We start from the raw sequence: 21,532 nt of genomic DNA on the forward strand, positions 1-21,532 counted from the left end.
GCAGCAGCGTTAGATTCTCATAGGAATGTGAACCCTGTTGTGAACAGTGCACGTGAAGGATCCAGGTTGCACACTCCTTATGAGAATCAAATGCCTGATGATCTGTCACTGTCTCCTATCATCCCCAGAGAGGATTGTCTACTTGCAAGAAAACAAGCTCAGGGCTCCCACTGATTCTACATTATGGTGAGTTGTGTAATTATTTCATTATGTATCACAATATAATAATAGAAATGAACTGCACACTAAGTGTAATGTGCTTGAATCATCCCGAAGCCATCCTCCCGCCTCCGTCTGTGGAAAAATTGTCTTCCACAAAACTGGTCCCTCGTGCCAAAAAGGTTGGGGACTGCTGGGTTTTTTGTTTTGTGTTGTTGTATTTTGTTTCTGAGACAGAGTTTTGCTCTTGTGGCCCAGGCTGGAGTGCAGTGGCGCTATCTCGGCTCACCACCACCTCTGCCTCCTGGGTTCAAGCAATTCTCCTGCCTCAGTCACCCGAGTAGCTGGGATTACAGGCATGCGCCACCACACCCGGCTAATTTTGTATTTTCAGTAGAGACGGGGTTTCTCCATGTTGGTCAGGCTGGTCTCGAACTCCCAACCTCAGGTGATCCGCCCGCCATGGCCTCCCAAAGTGCTGGGATTACAGGTGTGACCCACCGAGCCTGGCCGGGGACTGCTGTTCTAAGGCACAAGGGGCTGAGGGCAGAGCTGGTGTGAGAGCGTTCAGGCTTAGGCAGCAAATTAAACAGTAAAATGGACCCGTATCTTGGATCAAGTCTATTTTTTTCCAAAAGCAGGTATATTCCTGAAAGATCTATTTTTTTTTTCTCTGAAAACTAACTTTATTTTAAAAATTATCTGGCCACCAGAAGCTCATCTGTGTCACCGCTGGCAACGCCCTATAGTCCTCTCACACAAAGACAATTCTTCCCAAGTGACAAAAATCTAATCCGCAAACTGTTTCCAAGCGAATGCGTTTTTCACAAATGCTGAATCTAACATTTAATAAAGTTTACATATCATGTATAGAAGCATTTAATTAGACATTCACTTTTATTTTGTAGCTTTCCTTTTGTGTTTTGTAAATTTTTTAGGTCTCAAATACTTTCAAAGACCCACGCTGCAGGGGTGTTTTTAGGGGATTGGGGGCTCCCAATTACGTACCCGGGATGTTTCCGGGGGTCCTGCCTCGGTGGACCCAAGCGCCCAGACCCCGGGTACAAAGGATAGAGGAGCTGCCCCACGCCCTCAAATACTCAGCCAGGGCTGGAGAATCCTTAGTCAATTCACAAAGGGGGAAACTGAGTGGCAAAGGGCACCCAGGAGGTCACCGTTGGAGGCCCCCCGGGTTCAGCCTAGGAGCTGGAGGCCAACACTGACTAGGGCGCGGGTCCCTCGCCGCCCTCGGTCGGAACCGCCGGCCGCAGCACCAGGGTTGGCGACCGTTACCCCATGGAGCCCCCGCCTCCCCGCAGGGAACACTCGGCACCTGGTACTTGTCCATGGGCTCTCCGGGGTACCCTGGGCCTCGCTCCCCCCGCGTGGGGTGCCTGCCATCGGACTCTGGTCCAAGCATGTTCAGTAGCTACCGCGTACGGGCGAGCGTCCACCCCTGGCCCCACCCCGTGTGGGTCAGTGGGACCCGCGAGACCCTCCCCGCCCGAACAGCGTCCTCGAGGCATCCAAGCGTCCCTCCCGCGCGCTGGCCCCAGACCCCCAGGCCTGCCCCCTTAAAGGGGACGCGTTCCGCCGAGCTGGGAGGTGCCACCGGGCCTGCGCGCGGTGGGCGGGGCCTCCAGCGTGAGAGGCGTGGCGTCGAGCGTGGCGGGGGTGGCTGGCTTCGAGCGGACCCGTCGGGAGGCTGGGGACAGTGCATGGCCCCTTTAAGACGCGCCGGGGCGGACCCGGGAGGCGCGCGGCCCCTTTAAGGCTTGGCCTACGTGGCAGCCGCTGGAGCCGCAGCCGAAGCGGAGCGAGGCCGGCCGCCGGGCACTTCCTGTGTAGGCCGCAGCGGGCGCGGGCGCCAACGGGCGAGGGCTAGCGAGCGAGCGAGCCGAGCCGAGCCCAGCCTCCCGCCGTCGCCATGGGCCAGAACGACCTGATGGGCACGGCTGAGGACTTCGCCGACCAGGTGCGGCCTGCGGGCCCCTCCCCCGGCCCCGACCCAGGCCGCCCGGGCGGCTCCGGAGTCGGCCTCCCCGCGAAGGGCGCCAGGCCCGGGCCGCCCCCGGACTTCTTGTTCCCACAGAGGGACCCACCGCCCGGGCCTTCTGTCCTGGCCTGGATACCCCCAAACCCGGCCTGCTGGCTCGGTCTCCCCTGCCCGCCGGGCCGCTCCTGGGGCTCGGGCCTGGGCGCCCTGCCTGGCCAGCCGCCCCCACTCTCCACCTGGGGCGCGGGGCTGTGGGGGTTTCCTCGCGGGCCGGCGGCGCGAGTCCTAGGGTTGGGTCGGGTCTGAGGCTCGCGGGGAGCGCCTCGGCGTTTGGAGCTGCTGGGGGTTCCCCGCACGTTTTTCCTCTCAGTGGGTCTCCCGGAGGCGGGCTGGGAGCTCGGAGACCAACGGGGACCGGGGGTCCTCCCAGAGGAAAGGGGGCGCGCTGGCGTGCGCCCCAGCTACAAGATGCCACAGCACTTTTTCTCTTTCCCAGATGTGCTGGACTCTTGGGGTCCCTTTGACCCTGTCTGCATCTCTCCCTCGCCGTTTGGACTCTGCCCTGGGCTGGATTGAGTGGGGACCTGTACACAGCCTGGGAGGAGGGGAAGGTTATCTCCCTGATAGTTTCCTTCCAGAAGTGTCCAGGTGGCATTCTGAGCAACAGGGAAGCCCTTGAAACAGGCAGTTGGGTAACTGTTGAGAGCATTCGGAAACAGGGTGGACAGGATCCGACCCTACAAAGTGAAGGGACACGCAACTCCCTTCCCTCTTTCTTGATTAAGCTTGGCAAAAAAAAAAAAAGGTGGTGCTGGTTACGCAGATTTATGCCTTTTACTTCTAAAAGAATCCCGTTATGTCGACAAATTAACAGGGAGAGCCTTCTGTGGCCCACTTGCCGTTTTTTCCTCGGTTTACTTAATGTGTTTGTGTGGCTTTGCTAGAGTTTTAAGTAGTGATGGTTAAATTTTTAAATTTTTCTGGAGGTGGTAGTGAGTCATCAAACTCTGAGGCCTAGACTTACTGGAAGGCTTGTGTATGTGTGGTTTAAAAAAAAAAAAAAAAAGAAAAGAAAGAGTAAGTGACCGTTTTCTAATCAGCTCTCGAGCTTTTCCGTTCCTCCTGCGGGGTGATCTCTTTCTAGTGTGACCTCACCATCGGTTCTCATTGCAACACTGTCCTGTGAGCCAGTATTTTAAATTTTGGGGGAAAAAGTGTATCAACTTGACGAAGCAGTTTTTTCTAAGGTCCTGATTTTGTGCTTAAATATACAATTTTATTTTATTTTTTTAATTTTTTTTGTTGTTGTTCTTTGAGACAGCGTTTTGACCTTGTTGCCCAGGCTGGAGTGCAATGGTGCGATCTCAGCTCACCACAACCTCCTACTCCCCGGTTCAAGCGATTCTCCTGCTTCAGCCTCCCGAGTAGCTGGGATTACAGGCATGCACCATCATGCCCGGCTAATTTTTTTTTTTTTTTTTTTTTCTTAGTAGAAACAGCGTTTCTCCATATTGGTCAAGCTGGTCTCGAACTCCTGACCTCAGGTGGTCGGCCCGCCTCAGCCTCCCGAAGTGCTGGGATTACAGGCATGAGCCATGGCGCCCAGCCTTTAAGACACAATTTTAAAACTGTGTCCCTTACAAAAACAATTCCTATCAAAAGCCCTCAAGAACCAGGTAGACCTTTTAGGTTTGTCAGTTTTCATTGACATCATTTATAGTGACCCATTTATATTTCTCCAAGTCACAACTCTCTAAGAAGATGACTCCTCATAGCCGAGGGAAGGATGACAGTTACATCCACTCACTCTTTGTCCTGGAAAACCTGGGATTTGCAAGTGAATTTCATAACCAAATCTAGATCAAATGTCTCCAGTCAAGCTGGTGCCCACTAGCAAATGACAGACTCTCCTCCTGACAAAAAAAGTTCCCAGTCTCTTCACATACTCCTTTCTTGATGATTTTTTTTGTTTTTTTTTTGAGACAGAGTTTCGCTCAGGCTGGAGTGCAATGGCTCGATCTTGGCTCACTGCAACCCCCACTTCCCGGAGTCAAGTAATTCTCCTGCCTCAGCCTCCTGAAAGCTGGGATTACAGGTGCCCGCCACCACGCCCAGCTAATTTTTTTTGTATTTTTAGTGGAGACGGGGTTTCCCCATGTTGGCCAGGTTGGTCTTGAACTCCTGACCTCATGTGATGCTCCTGCCTTGGCCTCCCAAAGTGCTGGGATTACAGGCGTGAGCCACCCCCCCAGCCTTTTCTTCTTGTTTTGTTATTAATGGTTTTCTTTTTGAGACAGAGTCTCACTTTGTCACCCAGGCCGGAGTGCAGTGGCACTCAGCTCACTGCAACCTCCACCTCCCGGGTTCAAGCTATTCTCCTGCCTCAGCCTCCTGAGTAGCTGAGATTACAGGTGTGCGCCACCACGCCCAGCTAATTTTTGTGTTTTTAGTAGAGACAGCGTTTTGCCATGTCATGTTGTCTAGGCTGGTCTTGAACACCTGACCTCAGGTGATCCGCCTTGGCCTCCTAAAGTGCTGGAATTACAGGTGTGAGCCACCGCATCCAGTCTTCTTCATGTGTTCTGTTATGTTTTAAATGAAAGAAGCAGTAGCTTGGAACTGGAGAGGCTCTTGAGGGGGCACAGAGTCAACCTCTCCTAGGTTACTGAGAGGAGGCCAAACCCACTCAGGCTCCTAGACTTGCCTGTGGTCACTGAAGAAAAGCCGGGTCTTGGTCCCCAGCGCTCCCTGCCCCTGGTGTTGCTCTTCTGGCACAAGTCAAGGGAAGAGCACTAGCGGGTGAAGGGGCTGCTCATATACAACACCCAAGTGGGTTAGGACCATGTCTGTAAGGCAGCGCAGGCTGCCGCTGTCAGATGATCTCATTAGAGTCCGCCTGGGTGGTGGCAGAGCATGGCTGCAGGAGCTTCCATGCCCTTTTGCCGGCAGCTTGGGAGCGCAGCGACTTGTATTCACCCAAACCCCAATCAGATAGACACAGGCAGGTTAATAGGGTTCGAAGTCAAAATAAGGCTTCTTGTGGACAGAATCTGACCAAGCCCAGGTGGGGCTTTGTTTCTGTTTATCCACATAGTACTTAAAGCTGCCAGACCAGGCTTTTACATCAAAATGACCTAATTTGAAGCCAATAGGGGATTACCATGGAAGTCACTGATCAGATAAAGTGACACATCCATTTTTTCTCATTTTCAGAAAACAAGAGCAAAGCCGAAGTGACAAGATTTGACCAGAAAGTGTGGGCTGCTGAAAGCAAGACCTAAATAAGCTTAGTTTCCCAGGCCCAGTGTCTTCCGATAGAATGACAATGACATTAAGTCTTTCACTGGGCCAGGTGCATGATAGACATTCCTTGTGTGACCTTCCTGACTGCAGGAGGTGGACCAGAGCGTCTCCATCTTCAGATGGCCAGAGGGAGGTTGGCTGGCTGCACTGGCTCGTGGTGGGCTGGAGACTGAGTCCACATCTTTTTACCCCAAAGGCTGGGTTCCTCAGCCTTTGGTGGATTGCTTGGTGGACTGTGACCTTTCCTTCTGGTCTGCAGAGGCTGGTCCACGGGGACGAGCAGTCCGGTTAGTTTCTGCTGGCAGGCTCCCCGCAGCTGCATCTCTTGTCTCTCTGCCTCTGGCATCAAGCTCCTTGCTCTGGCAGCCAGGGACAGTGTCCTCTTGCTCCCGGAGCCATGTTCTGTAGAAACTGCTGAGACATGCTGTATGCAGGAGCTGGGCATTTGGAAGCCATGGGAAGGGGCCAGAAACTCTAATGAACTCAGCAATCCAAACTAATGTCCATGCCTGCAGCTGCTCCTCATTGCCTATTAGACCCTCTGCAAAATGTCGCTTCTAAGCAATTTATACCCATAAACAGCAATATTAGCACTTAATGGGTTCTGCCTGGTGGCTCATCACCAAGGTGACAGAAAAGCTGCATGGGGCCTTCCTCTCCAGTGTGGCCTTTGGTGTTTTTAACCTGTCCTCAAGAGTGGCAGAGCGAGTCCTGGGCCCTGGGAGCTGGCCTTGGCCCTAGGTGAAGTGCTGGGGAAGCGAGGATGGGCCTGAGGACACCTGAACCTACAGGTGGCACAGGCACTGCGAGGCTCCCAATGAACACTGCTGGTGGCTGTCTGGCGTGGCAAGGTCCTGTGACAGTGGCAGGCTCTGTCATATCCTGCCCTGTACCATGAAGGAGTGGGGAGAGAAGGCAAAGAGGAGCTGTCTCACTTTTCTTTGCGTGGTGATCTTAACAGGAGGTTAAAACACAGCCACCTCGCTCTTTAGGGGAGTGCGGGGGAGAAGCAGGGGAGGTTGTGGTTAGCGAGGCTCCTCCCAGAACATGGGGCCCAGTCGTTCTCAGTTACGTCTTTCCTACAATTGGGATTTTGATCACACAGTTTTTTAGTAAAGCCAGGCCATCATCTCCCACATTGGGCTGCTGACACTGTTTCTGGCCCTGCAGGGTGCAGTGTGAACCTATAGAGCAGCACAGGAGGGAGGCTTGGGGAAGTTCTGGAGCTGCAGTGAGCCAGTGAGCTGGAACCGGCTCTGACAGGCTGATGTGAGGGAAGCCGCTGGGCCGCAGGTGCTTGTGTCTAGGATGTGTGGGACCTGAGTTGGGCTTTGAACGAGGCAGCCCCAGTCCTTGGTGATCAAGTGCCTTTTTCCTCGATGTTCTCATTCACCACTAATTTGCAAGCCGCTTTCTGTCCTGAGTGTGAAGAGAAAGTGGAGTTTTCTCTGTGGCGTGGGAGCTGCAGGTGGCTGTGATAGTGATCACTAGATGCCCACGAAGTCATCTCTCAGGGTGGATATCATTAATTACGTTTCTAAAATCCCCTTCAGTCGTCTAAAATAACCACCCCTTTGAGAGAAATCTCAGTCTTCCTGTTAAGCCCTTCAGATGCTGTCACTGCTTATGAACCATATCCTGCTTGATGGCGTGGTTCTCGGAGAGACTTAATGAGAAGCTTGGCCACAGAGGTGAGCTAACTGTGTCATCTCCTTCCTGCAGCCTGCCAGGTCAACAGCCACCTCTGGCTCTGCTGTCACAGTTCTCTGGCGGGGGGGAGGGGGACTGTCACAGGTTTTATGTGCTCGCCATGTTTACACAGGTCACCTGTGTGCTGGCTACCAGCAATGGCCTGAGTGCCTGCAGTGTGGCTGCTCTTGTCTATCCTGGGGTGCTGTGTGTCCTTCCTGTGTTGGGGGCTCTTCTCTGCTGTGCTGAGGGGACACTGGCTTTGGGACATGTTCTAGAGTGGCATGACATGGTTCCAGTGGCCAATTTGAAGTAGTTGTGACCAACATGCATGTAGGAAATAAGGTTAATGTTGGGCCCTGGTCTTTAAACATGGCTTTTTCAGTGTTCAGTCCAAACAGATGCTCATTAGATAGTGGCTGGTTTAAAGGAGACTGCATCAGCCTGACTTACAGCTAGTCAGCCTTCAGTCTGGACCAGGCTTGCCTTTGAAAACCAGAACAGCCAAGCAGTAGATGTGCTCAGTTCAGAATGCAGTACCTACATTTTTGCATATTTTTCCCCACAGCCAAGAGCTATGTCTCTCTCCTCACCATGTTCGCGCAGGGAAGGAGGTGTGAATTGCCTGTCCCACCTTCTCTCCCTTTTTTGCTCTTTAATCCTCTTGACCCAGACATTCCAATTAAGAGTCGCAGACTCATCAAAGAGACTTTTAAACACTGCCTCAATCTTGTGGGCTGTGCACGTAGCAGATGAGCATGTTAAATGCGGGTCCTGCAACTGGGGGAAGCTTAGACCGCAGCCCATGGCTGGGCTGGTTTGCTCATCTTGGGCCAGTGAGTGCCTCACAGCTGTCATTTTAGAAGCAAGTCAGGACACCTCTGGTATCTGTCTTGGGTGTGGATTGCAGTCTACCTCTCTGCTGCTGTTGGGGTCCTCGCCCCACACCCACACCCCACCCTGGGAGTCCCGCCACGGCTCCGTCTCATCTCAGAGATCTGCACAGCCTCTTGTTGGGCTCTTCCTTCCCAGTGGTTGCTTTTCCCCTGGTTCAGACGAGGTAAAGGCCTGTGTCCTTGCTGGGGCTTCCCAGCTGGGCCACGACGTGAGGCCATTACTTGAGAGCAGTGGCACATTGCATGCCGAGGTGGTGTGCTTTATTCTTCCATGGAATATGGGTGATTACACTGTTGCTGGGCATTTAGAGAGCAACAGGGCCATGAGGCAGAACCTGGGGAGGGTGTGTGGCGTCACCTTTCCCACCGCCCAGTGCGATGCGGGTTGCTTACCCTGTGCACATGGGCATCTTGTGCTGGTTCTCTGCGTTGGCCCTAAAATTCACAGGGGAGTATTTGGGGCCTTTTAAAAAATGAAAAGTGAAACAAAGTTTTCCTCCTAGTAAAGCTGGAAAGAATCTTACCAACCATTAGTTCAGCTGGCCTCACTTTACTGTAGGATAGTAGAGACGCTCTCAGAAAGGGCGTGTCCAGGTCACACAGTGTGCTGGCTGGACGGTACCAGGGCAGGGTGAGATCACAGGGCCTCAGAGCCTCCGCCTGCGCTTCATCTCCCAAACCCGCTTGGTGATTCTCTGGGTATCTGTCGGTCACTGTGATTTCTCCCATCACTTCTGTGGAGTCAAAGGCTGAGTAAAAGTGCAGAACTGACACTGCAGGGCACAGTGGATTTGGGGAGAATGGCCACCTGGCTTTGTAATCTCTGCCTTTGCTGTCTGCCACATGGGAGCCAATCCACAGTGCTGACCTAGCCAAGGCCCCACCTGACAGGCTGGAGGGTGATCTGAACACCCAGGGGCGTGGTAACAGATGGGCAGCTTCAGCAGTGTCTAGGACTTTGAAGCAACTTTAAAAAATGCTGAAAAGTAAGAAACACGCACATCTTCCTTTGTTCCAACAGTAGGTTTAGTCAGCCCTAGGAGGCTTGTGCAGCTGACTTTCGCTCACCTCCCGTGGGGGTCAGCCTCTTGGGTGCTCTTTAGACTCTGGCTTCCCAACATGCATTCGTGGGTGGGTCCCCTGATCTTTCTCCGAAGGACTTGCTGTGTTACAGGATTTCTTTCACTTTGTATCTCAGTTTTGCATGGGTGATAAGAGAGAAGTGCATGGGGTAAAGCTGCGTGACATTTGTACCTGGCATCAGTAGTGCATGTTGGCTACCTAACCCAGCCGTCATAAATGACCTGACTCACAGCACAGCAGGAAGTCATAAATGTTTTCTTTCCCTTTGACATTTGACAGTGATTTCACACACTTGCATTTCATTGCTGTTGAAACAGCTGTCCATCCTATTTGTTAGTGTGTTTTAATTTGCTCGAGATTATGCAGGTTTTGACAAAATCCCAGTGCTTTCTAGCCATTAGTGGTACCAGCTTCATACTGTGCTGACAGTTGCTGCACACACAGTCCCCAAGTCAGATCCTGAGCTTGCAGGGGAGAGCTCCGTCAGGGGCCGGGAAGCACTAGCCCTGGTTTGCAACAGTACACATGCGCTGTCCAGAGCCTGGGGCTTCCTCCTGCGCTCTGGAGATTTTCGGATAACTGTAAACACATGATCTTACTATTCAGTCAGCCACGTGGCCATCTAGGCCTGGCACCCTGGCTGTCACCTAAGCCAACCCTTGTTCTGTCGGTACTCTGGGCGTCATTGGGCAGGCTGGGAGGTCCAGGCCCTTGGCACCTCAGCCATGTGTGACCTGCAGGCTGGGGTCAAGTCTTGGCATTGCACCATCAGGTCTGTGAAGCCGGGGGAACCCCTTCCCGCTGGGTTTCATATGCCCATTTGTAAGGTGAGGGGTTGGACCAGAGCAGCAGAGATGCCTGGCAAAGTGCAGTGGTGCCTCAGTAGGGAGGCTGCTGCCGGCATGTCATGGGCAGAGGCCAGGCTTGCTGCGTCATAGCCTGCAGCACCCAGGATGACCCACGGCAGAGTGGCCTGGCCTCAGATGCTGGTAATGCTGAGGTGCAGAAGCCCTGGGTAGATGACCTCTAAGTGCCTTTTCAGATGTCATTCGGTGATCCCAACTTGTAAATGCCTTTGACCGAAAAGAGCAGCTCTGTGTCTTGCTGCAGTGCCACCTTCGATGACTGTAGTTGCCTGCCGAGGCACCGGGGGAAATCACAGTGGCAGAGTGTTAGGGCTGCCGCCCTCTGGGGTCTGCCCCAGAGGGTCTAATGTCAAGTCATGCATCTCCGGGACTGATCCTTGGATTGTCGCATGTGTCCAGACTCACAGGGTAGCGCTCAGGAGCAAGCACTGAGAGCCCCCTAGTCTGCCCTGGGAAGGCACCGAGGCTGACAAGAGCTCTTGCCTTCCGCAGCATCTGTTCCTCACGCACACCCCGCCCAAGGACGTGCCCGGCAGCGGCCTGGTGCTCCCTGCCGCAGCCACCTCACCCTTGGGTTTCTGTGGCCCTGCAGTTCCTCCGTGTCACAAAGCAGTACCTGCCCCACGTGGCGCGCCTCTGTCTGATCAGCACCTTCCTGGAGGACGGCATCCGCATGTGGTTCCAGTGGAGCGAGCAGCGCGACTACATCGACAGCACCTGGAACTGCGGTTACCTGCTCGCCTCATCCTTTGTCTTCCTCAACTTGCTGGGACAGCTGAGTGAGTGGCTCTGAGGGTGGTCAGGATTCACTGGGCGTCTTGTTCTGTGATCGTTAGCAGTTGGGAGGCTGTGTATGAACTCGGGGGTCTCCTGAGACTGCTGTCCCCCGTCCATTCCCCTCTTCTCCAGCTCAGCTGTGCCAGGCCAGGAGTCTGGTTCTGCAAGCCTTGGCAGGGACGCTCAGTCTCTAGCCCTGGGCTCACTGCTTTAGGGCTTGCTAAGGAAATAGGACATGGTGTCTGTCAGGGACCCAAAGCAGGAGATGCTGGAGTCTGACTGGTCTGGGTGGATCAGAGAGGAACTAAGGCTGTCAAAGACAAAGGTGTCTAAAAAGGATAAGTAGATTGAGGTAAATGGAGAGGGGAGAGCATTCATGAGCCCAGAATGAAGCTCGTGTTGGCTCAGGTCTGTCCTATGGCCTTGGTGGACCAGCTTCTGGTGGCAGTCCTCCCTCCTTTGTACATTACAGGCCAAGGGATTTGCGCTTCCCCCCTGTTCAGAAGCGCTCCACAGTAGAGCAGTTAATTGCCTGCCTCAGGTAGGTGGCTGACTTGGGAGCTGACTGTGGGAAATGGCCCATTCTTTATTACGGCAAGGGCTCCACTTTCTAGTGTTTGTGATAAGTCTAGTCAACTTACCATGTGTGGTCCTTGCCTATCATTAATTCTCCCAGAAGTTGCCTTTTGCTTGGATAGATGGTTTGGCTGCCTCTGGATGAAAGGGCCAGGTGAGATGGCAGTGTACCGAGACAGTGCTGCCCCCGGCCCCGGCACCCACCCTCAGGCCCCCTAACCCTTGTCCTTCCCTCCAGCTGGCTGCGTCCTGGTGTTGAGCAGGAACTTCGTGCAGTACGCCTGCTTCGGGCTCTTTGGAATCATAGCTCTGCAGGTACACGGGCTGCGTGGTCGGGGCTCCCTTCTCTTTGCTCTGGTGGAGCAGAACTTCTGAAAAGACGTCCTTGAGGGTTCAGTGTCACTCCCCCTTCAGTCCCTTGCATGTCTCTGACTGCCTGGAGCTCCTTTCTCTTCTGGGGAAGTCGTGAGCCCAAGCAGGGCTGTAGAGGCAGGTCATTCGGTACTGGACCATCTTTTGTCCCATTCCTGTGATTACCGTGACAAGGGAAGTCCCGAGCTTGGTTGCAGCCAGGATGCTGTCTTGTCATCACGTTGCTTCATAAAGAAGAATACCTGGTTATTCAGAATGAAATGCTGGGAACAGAATATCTGAATCCGTATCAGTGGTCTCAGAATAACTTTGTTCTCTGGAACATCATAGCACATTTCTTGAGAAATACAGAACCACATTTTTGAGCTTAGATTTGTCCTTGGTCTCCTGTGATGGTTTTGTGTTTTAGACTCCAGCTGACATTGGAGAGACTGTCTAATGTATTATGAAGTCTGTGGAAATGCCTTTGGAAAAGCTGAGACTCAAGTGTCTCTCTCTTCTTTCCCCTCAGACGATTGCCTACAGCATTTTATGGGACTTGAAGTTTTTGATGAGGTATGTGCATTCTGGTTGGTTTTAGTTGGTTTTAGTATACAGTGCTCATACAGGTTGAGCATTGCGAATCCAAAGTCTGAAATGCTCCAAAATGGCAAAAATCTTGGGCACCAACATGACACTCAAAGGAAGTGCTCATTGGAGCGTTTCAGGTTTTGGATTTTCAGATTTGGGATGCTCAGCTGATAAGTATATAATGCAAATATACCAAAATCGGAAACACTTTGGGTCCCAAGCATTTCAGGTTAGGGATACTCACTCTGTAATTCTAAACTCAGTTAACTGTTGGTTGGAGTAGACTTCTTTGGGTCCAAACCAAGCTTGTCCAGCCTGTGGTCCACGGGGTGAATGCGGCCCAACACAAACTCATAAACTTCCTTAAAACATTGACAGCTTTTTTGCAATTTTTAAGTTTTATTTTTTAGCTCATCAGCTATCATTAGCATTAGTGTGTTTTATGTGTGGCCAAGACAGTTCTTCCAGTGTAGCCCAGGGAAGCCAAAAGATTGGACTCCCTGGTCTAAATTCCGCCTCTTAGAAACAGGTTCTAAAGAGGATGTTGCAGAGCCCCTATAATAGTAGAGACCGAAACCGCTTCTTCTGACCCCTTATTTCACGGGCATGGGGACTCAGGGTCTGAGTGGAGGACAGGCCTGCCCACGGGGACCCAACTGGTCAACACTGAAGCTGTGACTAGGACTCGGTTGTGTGTGTGTTCAGGTACCCTATTGCTGTCGAGTTGTAAAGATATCTCTGTCTCTTCAGCTATGTAAGGAACTATGTAAGATTTTACATGGGTGTAACTTCAGTCTGAGGTCCTGTGCGCATGCCTGCCTGGTCCTGCTTGGCAGATCACTGGGTCTGGAGAAAGGGAAGTAAGGGCCTTCCTATACTGGCAGCAAGTTCTCCCTGCACCTGGTCTCACAGACAGGCCAGATCCTGGTGAGGCTTAGCTTCCAGCCCACATATCTGTTCCTCAGGAACCTGGCCCTGGGAGGAGGCCTGTTGCTGCTCCTAGCAGAATCCCGTTCTGAAGGGAAGAGCATGTTTGCGGGCGTCCCCACCATGCGTGAGAGCTCCCCCAAACAGTACATGCAGCTCGGAGGCAGGGTCTTGCTGGTTCTGATGTTCATGACCCTCCTTCACTTTGACGCCAGCTTCTTTTCTGTAAGTATTCCTACTTGCCTGAATGGGTCTGGTTTCTTGTCCTTCAGAGAGAATGCTGTCCCTCCCCCACCCCCTCCCTGCTCACCTCTCCCTGGTTGGGTACTAACCACAACCTGGGGGAGCTGCTCAAATGGAGCAGACTTTTTGATCCCATTAAAACAGACCAAAACATCGTCAATCTCTTGTGTGTCAAGCCTTCCTTCCAGCAAGTGAAGGCCAGAACCTGTGACTGTGGTGGAGTGTGCTTGGCCCTTGGTAGGGCCAAGGCTCTCCACCCAGGCTCCCCTTACTCTTCTTTCTCTCCTCCCTGTTCATATCTTAAGTAATTCCTGTGTGTCAGGTGTCAGAGGCAGGCCTACAGGAGCTTCCAGAGCACATCTCTGGAGCTGACTGAGAGCCCTGGCTAGACAGTGTCCAGAAAGAGCTCTTGGTGCCATGGGGAGAAGAGAGAGGATGTTTCTGGCCTGGATGGCTGGGTGGGCCAAGAAGCACTTGGGAATTTAGTTATGGATTAGAGATTCATCTTGGTAAATCACAGCCTTTTACTAGTTGGGAACTTCAATCTTCCCCAAACCTTCCACAGTTCAAAGCTGGTGCTTTATTGCCTCCTGCCTCCTCCCGGCTTTTATCTCCTCTCTTGCACCAGCAGCCGTCTCAGCAGTAGCTACATCAGCCTGATGGATAGAGACTTCATGATACGCAGCAGCTGGAACTTTTGTTCATAAAGCATCTCTTTTCCTCACATTTATTTTGAATTTTTTACGTTTCAACCTATGCAGATTGTCCAGAACATCGTGGGCACAGCTCTGATGATTCTAGTGGCCATTGGGTTTAAAACCAAGCTGGCTGCTTTGACTCTTGTTGTCTGGCTCTTTGCCATCAACGTATATTTCAACGCCTTCTGGACCATTCCAGTCTACAAGCCCATGCATGACTTCCTGAAATACGACTTCTTCCAGACCATGTCAGTGATCGGGGGCTTGCTCCTGGTGGTGGCGCTGGGCCCTGGGGGTGTCTCCATGGATGAGAAGAAGAAGGAGTGGTAACAGTCACAGATTCCTACCTGCCTGGCTAAGACCCGTGGCCGTTGAGGACTGGTTTGGGGTGGAGTCAACAAAACTGCCAGCTTTTATGTATCCTCTTCCCTTCCCCTCCCTTGGTAAAGGCACAGATGTTTTGAGAACTTTATTTGCAGAGACACCTGAGAATTCATGGCTCAGTCTGCTCTGGAGCCACAGTCTGGCATTTGACCCTTCAGTGCTGGCCAGCCTGGCAGTTGGAGGCCTCCCCCATGCCAAGGCTTTGGAGTGAACAGCCTGCTTGGCTGTGGCATCTCAGTCCTATTTTTGAGTTTGTTTTGTGGAGGTGCAGGAGGGCCTTCAGGCTGTGCTGTGAGCAGACACATTGGTATCACCATTCAGAGCAACCTCCCTCTTATTTTTAAGTTTACGTTTTTAGCGAAAACTACTAAATGATTTTGGGTGGTTCAGCCAAACTTCAAAACGGTTAAATCTCCCTGGTTTAAAATCACACCAGTGGCTTCAATGTTGTTCCTGCCCCTGTATGTAGTATTTTATGGGAACAGTGAAAACATTTAGGGACACCCAAAGAATGATGCAGTATTAAAGTGGTGGAAGCTGCTGTTTATGATAAAAGCCATCGGTCAGAAAATCAGCTTGGATTGGTGCCAAGTGTTTTATTGGGTAACACCCTGGGAGTTTTAGTAGCTTGAGGCAAGGCCGAGGGGCAAAGGAGTCCTTGGGGAAGCTGCTGGTCTGGGTGCTGCTGGCCTCAGAGCTGGCAGTGGGGAGGGCTAGTGAGACCACACACGGGGTGGCCCCAGCAGCAGCACCCCGCAAGCCAACCTGGCCAGCTGCTCCTCGGACCAGCTTGGGGAGCTGCAGCCACTGTGGGCAGGGGGTGTGGCGGGAGCTCCCAGCACTGGAGACCCACGGACTCAATCCAGTTACCTCACATGGGGCCTTTTCTGAGCAAGGTCTCGAAAGCGCAGGCCACCCTGGCTGAGCAGCATCCTCCTTTCCCAGCTGCACTTGCCCTGTGGGCAGCCCGACACGCCACTTTCCCGAGGCTGTTGCTCACTCAGATTGTCCGTTTGCTATGCCGAATGCAGCCAAAATTCCTTTTTACAATTTGTGATGCCTTACCGATTTGATCTTAATCCTGTATTTAAAGTTTTCTAACACTGCCTTATACTGTGTTTCTCTTTTTGGGGGGTTTAACTGCTTGTTGCTCCCTGTCGTCTGCACCATAGTAAATGCCACAAGGGTGGTCGAACACCTCTCTGGCCCCTAGACCTATCTGGGGACAGGGGGGCTCAGCCTGTCTCCAGGGCTGCTGCGTCCCAGCCCCAAGCCTGCCTCCAGCTTGTCCTCTCGTCCGTTGGCTCTGCAGGGCAGCGGTGAGGCAGGTTTCTGCTCATAAGTGCTTTTGGAAGTCACCTACCCTGAGGAGCGGGCACCTTTTTAACACAGCCGAGCTAGTCCCAACGCGTTTGCAAATCTTCTCCTGGTGGCCTACTTCCTTACCCCCGATAGTGGTAAGATCAAGCAACGGCTTCAGGACATGGGTTTTTTCCTCCTGTGATCATTCAAGTGCTCACTGCACGAAGACTGGCTTCTCACTGTTTCAACCTCACCAGGGCTGTCTCTTGGTCCACACCCTGCTCCCCATCAGTGCCGTATGACGGCCCCATCAAATGACCTTGGCCAAGTCAGGGTTTCTCTGTGGTCAAGGTTGGTTGGCTGGTTGGTGGAAAGTAGGGTGGACCAAAGGAGGCCACGTGAGCAGTCAGCACCAGTTCTGCACCAGCAGCACCTCCGTCCTAGTGGGTGTTCCTGTTTCTCCTGGCCCTGGGTGGGCTGGGGCCTGATTGGGGAAGATGCCTTTGCAGGGAGGAGAGGGTAAGTGGGATCTACCAATTGGTTTTGGCAAAACAGTTTCTAAGATTTTTTTGCTTTATGTGGGAAACAGATCTAAATCTCATTTTATGCTGTATTTTATATCTTAGTTGTGTTTGAAAACGTTTTTGATTTTTGGAAACACATCAAAATAAATAATGGCATTTGTTGTATGCAGTGTGATCCTACAGTGTTGCCCAACCTGACTGGGGCTCCCCTCAGGATGCCAGTGGGCGAGGTTGCTTCTCCAGGCTTCTCTGAAGACCACTCAGAAGCCATGTCCAGAGAGAATTAGTTCCTCAGAGTCCCTGCTGCTTCCTGGGTGTGGGGGACAGACCCCCTCAGCCCTTAGAGGGCAACACATGTCATGAGACAAGGATAAGTAGGAAGAGAAGACATGGGGACAGCCAATCATTCAGAGGACATGCGGCTTGATGAGGAGCGGGGGAAATACCTGAAGGCTTTCTTGAAACTTCACGGCATGTGCTTTTATTAACCTGGCTGTTTACAGGAGCTGAAGCTCTTGGGTTTGCAGTGATGACTCTTGAACTTCTTTTTCAACGAGCCCAACTGCTTCTGTGGGATAAACAGAATTCTGATTACTGAGCCTTTCTGATCCCATGGAGAAGGGGGCCCTGCAGTGCAGGGCTTTCCCCACCCGTACAGCCTCGGAGGTGTTGGTGTCAAATACCCACAGAGGCTTTCTCCACCCCCGTTTCCTTAACAGCTGCAGGATTAGACTGCGCTCAGCAGGGCCTTGGAGCATGGTGCGATGCCACACGCTAATTAGGACCTTGACCTCTTCTAGCCTTGGTCCTGCTTATCTACCAAAGGCGGGGAAGTCTCTACTCCTGCCCTGATGGCGAAGGCAAAGGTGGTGGCTAGTAATCAGGTCCCTGTGCCCAGAGGTAAGGACAAACAAGCCACAGCTCATAGTCTGAGGGGAGGGTGTCCTCACAAACCGCTGGTCTTGACTGTGCTCCATGGAGCCTGGCTTCCACAAGGGGCTGGCTGGGAAGCAACGGTAGCCACTCACAGCCTTCCGCCAGCCAGCGGCCTTGGCTTCTATGGTCCTTGTGTGTTGTTGGCTTGGGATTTCACAACCTTTTTTTGTGAAAAAGGTTGTTTTCTTTTTTTAAACAAATGGAAAACCATCACTAGAGGAAGCCACTGCCACACTAACAGAGTAGAGGTGACAGCTCACCTTCCCGCGCTTCTGGACCAGTCCTCGGTACACGGCTGTCTCTCTCCTGCCCTCATCAGTGACCTTCTCTCTTGGGGGCTTTGCCTTCTCATCCTCTTCGTCTGTCAAAAAGTCATCAGTGCCATCTGCGTCCTCCGTGCTTCCAAGGTCCTTTCTGGTGAATAGCTCAGCTGGGAGGAACACAGATTGGCTGACAGTTATTTTAGGCTGAGTTCACCACCACCTTTGCAGGGGACGCCGCACCACAGTCTGCTCCCTGCTGACAGGAGAGGGTCAGGGAGAGGCAGGGGTCATTCCGCTTACGTGGGTACAGGTCTGTCATGCTGTCGTCACTTGGAGCTCCCCCTTCATCACTGGATGTGGGCTCCCAGAAGGCTTCCCGCGGGCTAGGCCCGTCACCGTCCATCTGGTCCTCCCTCCTCCTCCTCCGGTGCACCAGGCAGGCAGGGACGTACTCCACCCCTTGCTTCTGACATTCTTCATCTGGGAGATAAGCCAGCACACACTGGGCACCTCCACACCCCCCACGGTCCTCTAGGCCACAGCTAACCAATGGGGCCTGCACTCGGCCAGGACCCCACAGCCCCACTGCCCTGGACAAAAACCAAAGCAGCTGCTGGGTGCCTCAGGTTCGTTCCTACCAGGCATGCAGGGAGGGCGGTGGGGCAGGGCTGCAACCAGGAGGCAAGAAGATGGTACAGGTCTACTGGGCCTTGACCACTCATCCCGGATCCAGCCAGGCCTAGGAAGCCATGACTAGGAGGGCAGTGAGGAGGCCCAAGGCCAACTATGCCCCAGTTAGGTTGGCATGGCCTCTCAAAGGCAGCGTGGGCTGGCAGTGATGCCACCCTCTCCCCAGCAGCCTGAAGCCCTCCCTCAGCACATGGGAGGGGTCAGTGGAGGTTGGCTGCCTAGCCTTTGCTGCCCCTTAGTGGGTGAGAGGGGAGTTGGGACAAGGCTTCCATGGAAAGACCTCACTGGAATCACCACCGTTGTCCCCTCATATATTAGAGGGTCTGCTGGGGCTTGCCCTCCAGTCCAGCGCAGCTCCCATGATCATCCCTCATGGGCTGCACAAGCCCTGCTGGGCCCTAGCCTAGCCTAGCCTAGATGGCTGCCCATCTCCAGGGCTCTTTCCCTCCTTGTCTCTGGCACCCACCCCCATGGCCATGCAGCAGCCTTGTCACCACAAGAACTTGAAGGCAGAGCCCCCTCACAGCCACGTTCGGACTTCTCTGGACCACTGCCTTGTAGGACCTCAGCGCCCCAGTCCCGTCTCAGCTCCACGGTCCATCATCATAACCACTCTTCATGGGAACCCCGTGGCCCCTGCAGTTAGAACCTTCCTGCCCACCCCTCGACAGCTAACATACTAGCTGGAAAAAGTCCAAGCCCCAGGCTGGGAGCCCTCGTGCCTGTAAGGCCTCTGCAAGGTGCCCACCTTCTACTTGAGAAACCCTAGTCCTGCCTTCTCAATCCACACTCATGCTTGGGAGGGCTAGACCGCCTCTCTGAAGACTCATCAAAAGCCTGTGGATGCATCTTCCCATCCACAAGCCAACCTGAATCTGTCTGCTCCAGCCTCTGTCCATTTCCCTCCTTAGCTAGACTCCAGAAAGGCCTTCTGGTGACCCGGGACATGCCTAAGGCCGGACACTGCCCTCATGGGCTGCAGCCTACGCTCCACTCTAGCCAGGTGTCCCTGCCAAACTTCGGGTGCCTCACCAAGGTTGCCAGGGGCCTCCACGTTATCAAATACATCATTTGTCCTCATCTTCCCTTCAGTAACACGGGAGGACTTCCATCCTCTTCCTGAGGCTCAGGACCAGTCCTCTCTCCCTTCTCTGAACTCTCGCTGGGTGCTCTCAGCATGAGTGTCCCTGTTTCAAAAGCCTGATACTTCCCTAATACACACCTTTCCTAATAGAGCTCAAGCTTAAAACCTTCAAAGGGACTCTGAATTCTTCCCCTAAAACCCACCGTCTTTTCCTGGATGGCCACAGTCAAGGGGCCCTCCCTTCTCAACCATGCACACTGTCCATGCAGCCCCGGCCAGCCCTCTCCACACACCCACTGCAGCGCTCCTGGCCTGACCTCCGGGCCATCCCTGCTGTGCACACTAGCCCAGCCTGTCCTTTGGAGCCTACCTCAGCTAACACATTTTTGCCTCAGACATCCATGGACCCTGGCTTCTCCCTGGGGTGCTGTTCCCCCTGATCCCACTGCTACCACATCCCTCCAGCCTCAGCCTCGAGCGAATCCCTCAGCAAGCCTCCCCAGCCCTCCTGTCTCCGCAAGCCCACCCCACATCCCTCACCAGGTTTCTTCCACACTTTGCATCGCCACGTGCACGCACTCCCTCCCAAGCCTGCTTCTGGCTCTGCGCCTGCCTGCACTAGAAGCTGTGGGGTCAGGGGCCATCATCCCTCTCTTCATTGTGCCAAAATCAGGCATGGTGCATCAACACGGATTGCTGAAGGATGACCTGCCTTCAAGCACGCTCCATTTGGGGCAGGGCGGGCATGCACTCAGATGGCGATGCACTGATGGGGGTTCACTGGGACTTACATTTACACAGAGCTCGCTGGTACCGCCGGCCCTGGGTGTGCCTCAGCACATGTTCTGGGCACTTGTTGATGTGCCGCAGGGTGAGTTTGCAGAACAACTGGTGCCTACAGAGCAGAGAGACCAAGTTTGTAGGGACAGTTCACAGCAAGGATTCAGACTGGTGGCTGTGTCTTGGACTCATCCCTGGACGGTCTACCGGGGACAGTGTACCATGCGGCTTGGGCATAGGGCTTTTAAAGGCTCCCGGAGCAATTCCACTCTGGAGCTGGGCGGGGAACCGCTGACCCAGGCCGACTGCTGCCTCTTAAGGTTTACCGGAAAAATAGGCATGGCAGCCTCGCTGACTGCTCCAAGATGAGTTCATGCAAGAGGACGACTCCACCTGGCCAAGTGCTCAATGAATGGAAAGATCTCATCTCTGTTTTGACGATTATTACCAACCCTAGTTCCCAGGTAAATCAAAGATCCCTTCTGGGGTCAAGAGGAGAACTCAACGCTGTTCATAACCTCAGGTGACAAAGCACAAGCCTCTACTCCTCTGTGAAGCAGCCACACCCCACAGGACAAACCTCAGGTTTACCGAAAAGCAAACGAGCTCACCGAGAGGCCTCGCCAGGATCGCAGGTGACTCCAGCACCCGGGCGCCCACATGGATCCCAGGGCTCCCAACTCTGAAAGAGTGGGGGCTGCAGCACTGGCGGAGTCCTCAGGTGGAGGGAACTTTGGGGTTTACCACCCAGGACCTGTTCTCAGCCGAGCCCTCCCGGGAAGCTCCCTTAGAGGAGGCTCAGGCACCGGGGGGCACCAGCGGAGGGGCTGTCCTAATTGCCCTGGGCCTCCCCAAGCCGCCGCGGACCACCTACGGGTTCTTGGTGCTGGGCACGATGTGCGGCTCGAACTCTGCAAAGTCGAAGGCCGGAGAGGCGCGGACCAGCCGCTGGTACTTTTTGCCGCGGGTGTACACCTGGAGCTCCGGCAGGCGGCAGGGCAGCTCGTGACCAGTCAAGATGCACCTCACCTGCGGACGCATGGGCAGGCGGTCAGGAGGGCCGGGGTCCTGCCACGCCCGCTCCCCGGTGCCCCCTCCGGCCGCGCCCCCTTCCCTCCCCTCCCCTCCCCTGACCTCGCCGCGCCCTTTCTCCTGCCCTCCCCTCTCCCCTGCCCTCCCCTCAGCCCCTCATCCCAACTGCGCCCTTCTCCGTCACTCCATTCCCCTCCCGCGCCGCGAACCTTGCGGGCGTCCGACTGGAGCCGCAGGCTCGGGTGCTCGCGCAGGAAGGCCTGCACGTCGGCCGGCAACTCGCTCATGGCTGAGGAGCCCGCAGACCAGGCCGGCGGAAGCAGCTCCCAGAACGTGGGGCCGGGAGCGGGGCTCTGGGCGGGACTCGGCGGCGACCCGGAAG

At 53.9% G+C, this 21,532-nt stretch overlaps 3 protein-coding genes across 14 annotated transcripts in view; 1 reads left to right on the top strand and 2 right to left on the bottom strand.

Annotated features, from left to right (window-relative positions):
* The window catches only part of STKLD1 (serine/threonine kinase-like domain containing 1), a 28,994-nt gene extending 27,189 nt beyond the window's left edge, over window positions 1-1,805 (bottom strand). Inside the window, exon 1 of the mRNA XM_011931139.1 lies at window positions 1,493-1,805. Within this exon, the coding sequence (XP_011786529.1) occupies window positions 1,493-1,579 (87 nt within the window). The 5' untranslated portion in view covers window positions 1,580-1,805. The remainder of the gene's footprint in view (window positions 1-1,492) is intronic.
* SURF4 (surfeit 4) lies at window positions 85-16,530 on the top strand. 11 transcript variants are annotated; one of them, XM_011931131.1, is made up of 7 exons: window positions 1,889-2,134; window positions 2,652-2,803; window positions 10,585-10,771; window positions 11,584-11,660; window positions 12,229-12,272; window positions 13,253-13,439; window positions 14,219-16,530. In XM_011931131.1, exons 3-7 carry the CDS (start codon window positions 10,666-10,668, stop codon window positions 14,483-14,485), a joined length of 681 nt encoding a protein of 226 aa, XP_011786521.1. In that variant the 5' UTR covers window positions 1,889-2,134; window positions 2,652-2,803; window positions 10,585-10,665; the 3' UTR covers window positions 14,486-16,530. The 11 variants fall into 11 exon arrangements, with proteins under 11 accessions (XP_011786519.1, XP_011786521.1, XP_011786520.1 ...); XM_011931129.1 differs by lacking the exons at window positions 1,889-2,134; window positions 2,652-2,803 and adding an exon at window positions 85-186; XM_011931130.1 differs by lacking the exon at window positions 2,652-2,803 and having other exon boundaries at window positions 10,485-10,771.
* Window positions 16,531-16,819: 289 nt separating this feature from the next.
* Window positions 16,820-21,477, bottom strand: SURF2 (surfeit 2). 2 transcript variants are annotated; one of them, XM_011931126.1, is made up of 6 exons: window positions 21,360-21,477; window positions 20,993-21,147; window positions 20,130-20,233; window positions 17,865-18,044; window positions 17,562-17,731; window positions 16,820-16,930 (listed from the first exon to the last, which is right to left on the bottom strand). In XM_011931126.1, exons 1-6 carry the CDS (start codon window positions 21,435-21,437, stop codon window positions 16,850-16,852), a joined length of 768 nt encoding a protein of 255 aa, XP_011786516.1. In that variant the 5' UTR covers window positions 21,438-21,477; the 3' UTR covers window positions 16,820-16,849. The 2 variants fall into 2 exon arrangements, with proteins under 2 accessions (XP_011786516.1, XP_011786515.1); XM_011931125.1 differs by having other exon boundaries at window positions 16,831-16,933.
* Between the last annotated feature and the right edge of the window lie 55 nt (window positions 21,478-21,532).

The sequence above is a fragment of the Colobus angolensis genome, unplaced genomic scaffold, assembly GCF_000951035.1.
Source record: "Colobus angolensis palliatus isolate OR3802 unplaced genomic scaffold, Cang.pa_1.0 Scaffold9, whole genome shotgun sequence".
Classification (NCBI taxonomy): Eukaryota; Metazoa; Chordata; class Mammalia; order Primates; family Cercopithecidae; genus Colobus; species Colobus angolensis.